The 2,921-nt window shown below is 33.2% G+C and overlaps 1 protein-coding gene across 1 annotated transcript; it reads right to left on the bottom strand.

Moving 5' to 3' along the window:
- Positions 1-1,330: 1,330 nt before the first annotated feature.
- Positions 1,331-2,210, bottom strand: LOC148771488 (uncharacterized). The gene has a single exon (XM_088815384.1). The coding sequence runs from the start codon at positions 2,090-2,092 to the stop codon at positions 1,475-1,477; it is 618 nt and encodes a 205-aa protein (XP_088671510.1). The 5' UTR covers positions 2,093-2,210; the 3' UTR covers positions 1,331-1,474.
- Between the last annotated feature and the right edge of the window lie 711 nt (positions 2,211-2,921).

Genomic DNA, 2,921 nt, shown 5'->3' on the forward strand with positions numbered 1-2,921 from the left:
TCGGAATAGACGGAATTAGAAATGATTGAATTATTTTTTTAATGGTTGACTAATTAATTAGTTAATAGTATGGTTGGTTCTTTAGATTTCATGTTATATTAAATTTGTTAGATTATGTTATTATATGTGAATTATAAAGTGTTTTATTCGACAAAACTAGGTTATTATTTTAAGGATAAAATTATATTTTTTTGTTTTAGTCACTCCCTACAAAATTAATCGGGTGGGGGTTACTAGTGTCATGACATAGTACACTTAATTACGGGCTTCAACTTTATTAGCGGGCTCGAGTAATGTTGAATCCTACCAACCAAATATCTTACTGATCTTATTAAATTGAAGTAAATAGAATTAGTTTAATTTTCTAATTTGCTGAGTTGCTTTAAATATCAAATAAAAATTATATAAAAATGCAAATTTTTATTTTATTTTGTTTTCTGAAGTCACATTTAAATTAATTTTATGACACCCTTAAACTGATAATGAATTAATAAATGGTGTGATATTTATCAACATTTCAATTATAATTATTTATATTTATATAATTAAAAAATATTAATCCGAACCAATACCTTGGATTATATAAACTTGTTTTTTCTTCCATCTGTTATCTGCTGTCAGATTGCCAACTAAGTTAATTATAATTAAGAAAAATTAATTACTCATTAATGGAAAATAAAACTGAAAATCATATAAGCATAGGGGTAACAAATTTATTGTCTTTACTGAAAAATTGCAACCAATTATACTCAATTAATGCATAAACACAAATTTTCAAATATCTTCCTAATTAATTAATTAATGGAAAATATTTTTCTTCATAATTAAAACATCAATCATTTTGAATTAAATAGTAAATATAATAAGGAGTTTAAATTACCACCACCCTTGAGGTAAAAAAAAAAATCATGTTTGGGTAATTACAAATGCCCCATCAACTATGAATCTTCTTACGCGTCCACTATAGTATCAAATTTAATGTAATCTTTTAGATCGTATGAAATATTTTCAAGTTTGTACCCGTTTTATCTCATTCGAGCTCCACATTTAGAAGCAAGATGATCATAAGATGTGTTTGTTGGTTTGTATATATCAGATTGTTGTGCATTAGAAATTGTATTTTTGCACAAAACAAGTACAAACTAGAGAATATTCCACGGAATCTAGAAAATTATGTTGAATTTGACACCATAAAAGTGATCGTATAAGAAGATTTATAGTTAAAGGATAATTGTACGTAATTACCCAAACATTAGAGGTTTTGTTATAATTTGATCATACCTCAGAGGGATAGTTGTAATTTACCCAATAAGAATTAACTCGAAATAGTAAACAACATAGTAATACATTAAAGAACAAAGATACTGAACAAGGTACAACAAAGCAGAAAGAAAGTACAAACACCTGAAAATAAATAAAATAAAATAAAATAAAAATAGAAAAAAAGAAAATGGTGGTAAATTGGTAATTAAATTTAAAAGGCTGCCGTCGCCGCTGCCGCCACCTCATAGCCACCGCAAGAGTTGACACCAATCCCATTGTACGTATTATAGCATTCTTCGTGAGCCTCCTCTTCCGCCGCCGCACCACCGCCGTCTTCGCCGCCGCCGTCAACCTCCACATTCTCGAGCAGCTGCAGCAGCGCCTCCTCTTCTTCTCCGGCGGCACATTGCTCCTCCTCCTCCGGCCACTCCCACCTCTCATCATCTTCCTCGCCGCCGCCGTCGTTTTCGAGAGCCACCAGATTGATGACGAGGCGGCCGCCGGAGCGGTGGGTCTCGAAGTACTCGTGGCGGCTGAGTTTCTCCTCCGTGATAACCAGCCTCCCGTCGCCGGTGTGGTGCCTAGTCATCACCCACGGCATCTGCGGCGGCTGGTAGTAACTAATCTCGGTGCGGAGCTCCAGCGGGATGGGCGGCGGGTACTCCTTCTCCGGCGGGTCGTCGCTGACGAACCTCCTCAGCTGGCGGCGGGGGCGGTGGGTGGCGTCGGAAGCGGCGGCGCCGGACCACGGGTATATGTCGGCTACATCGGTTCGGAGATCGATGCAGCTCTCGCCACCAATGTAATCTCCGATTTCTGCGCTGTGCATGGAGATTGATTAAATTAATTTTCAGAAAATAAAAAAAGAAATATTATTATTATATTGCAATTAATTAAAAATATTAATTAATTGAGGAATATATGCATGGTGGAGGAGTGAGAAAGAAGGGGGTTCTTATGTAGAGAACAGAAAACGAATACGGACAAGAGAGAGAGTGAGTGACAGTGACAGCTAAGTATTTAGTAATACGATGTCGTATGATTGGGTGAGTTTTTTTGGATTTGAGTTGGGATATAATTATTCACTTATCCATTTTTTTTATTTTTCTTACATGGTAATAAAAGTTGGCTTAATTCCACTTTGCACCCTTGAAATATACCATTTTGGCACTTTGCACCCTCGAAATAAATTAATAGCACTTTGCACCCTCGAAATAGAATAAATCATGCATAATGCACCCCAAATGAATTTTTAAAGCTAAAACATACAAATTTAATATTTCTAGTGATATTTTTTTAGGATGAAAAATGTCAAATATTTTTTTATTCATCAATCATTTTGAAACTATAAAGTTAAAAAATAAAAATACATTCCATCAACATATTTAAAAATTATATTTTTTTTTATCAAAATAAAATATTTTACGAAAAAAAAATCATTCAGCTATTTGGTTGTCAAATTACCTGAAAATCATATTTTCTTCCAAATATTTTCACCTAATATTTTCAAACAGTTACATAAAAGATCCACAATCGAATAATTTAGTGATAAAATCTTATTTTTTATTTTTCTTCTGTAAGATAATATAGTTTTCTTTAAATAATTTGGTGTAATTTTTATTTTTTTGCACTTTGTCCGCTCGAAATTAGGTTTTTTT

This window comes from Erythranthe guttata, chromosome 3, assembly GCF_056151865.1.
Source record: "Erythranthe guttata isolate IM_541 chromosome 3, IM_541, whole genome shotgun sequence".
Taxonomy (NCBI): Eukaryota; Viridiplantae; Streptophyta; class Magnoliopsida; order Lamiales; family Phrymaceae; genus Erythranthe; species Erythranthe guttata.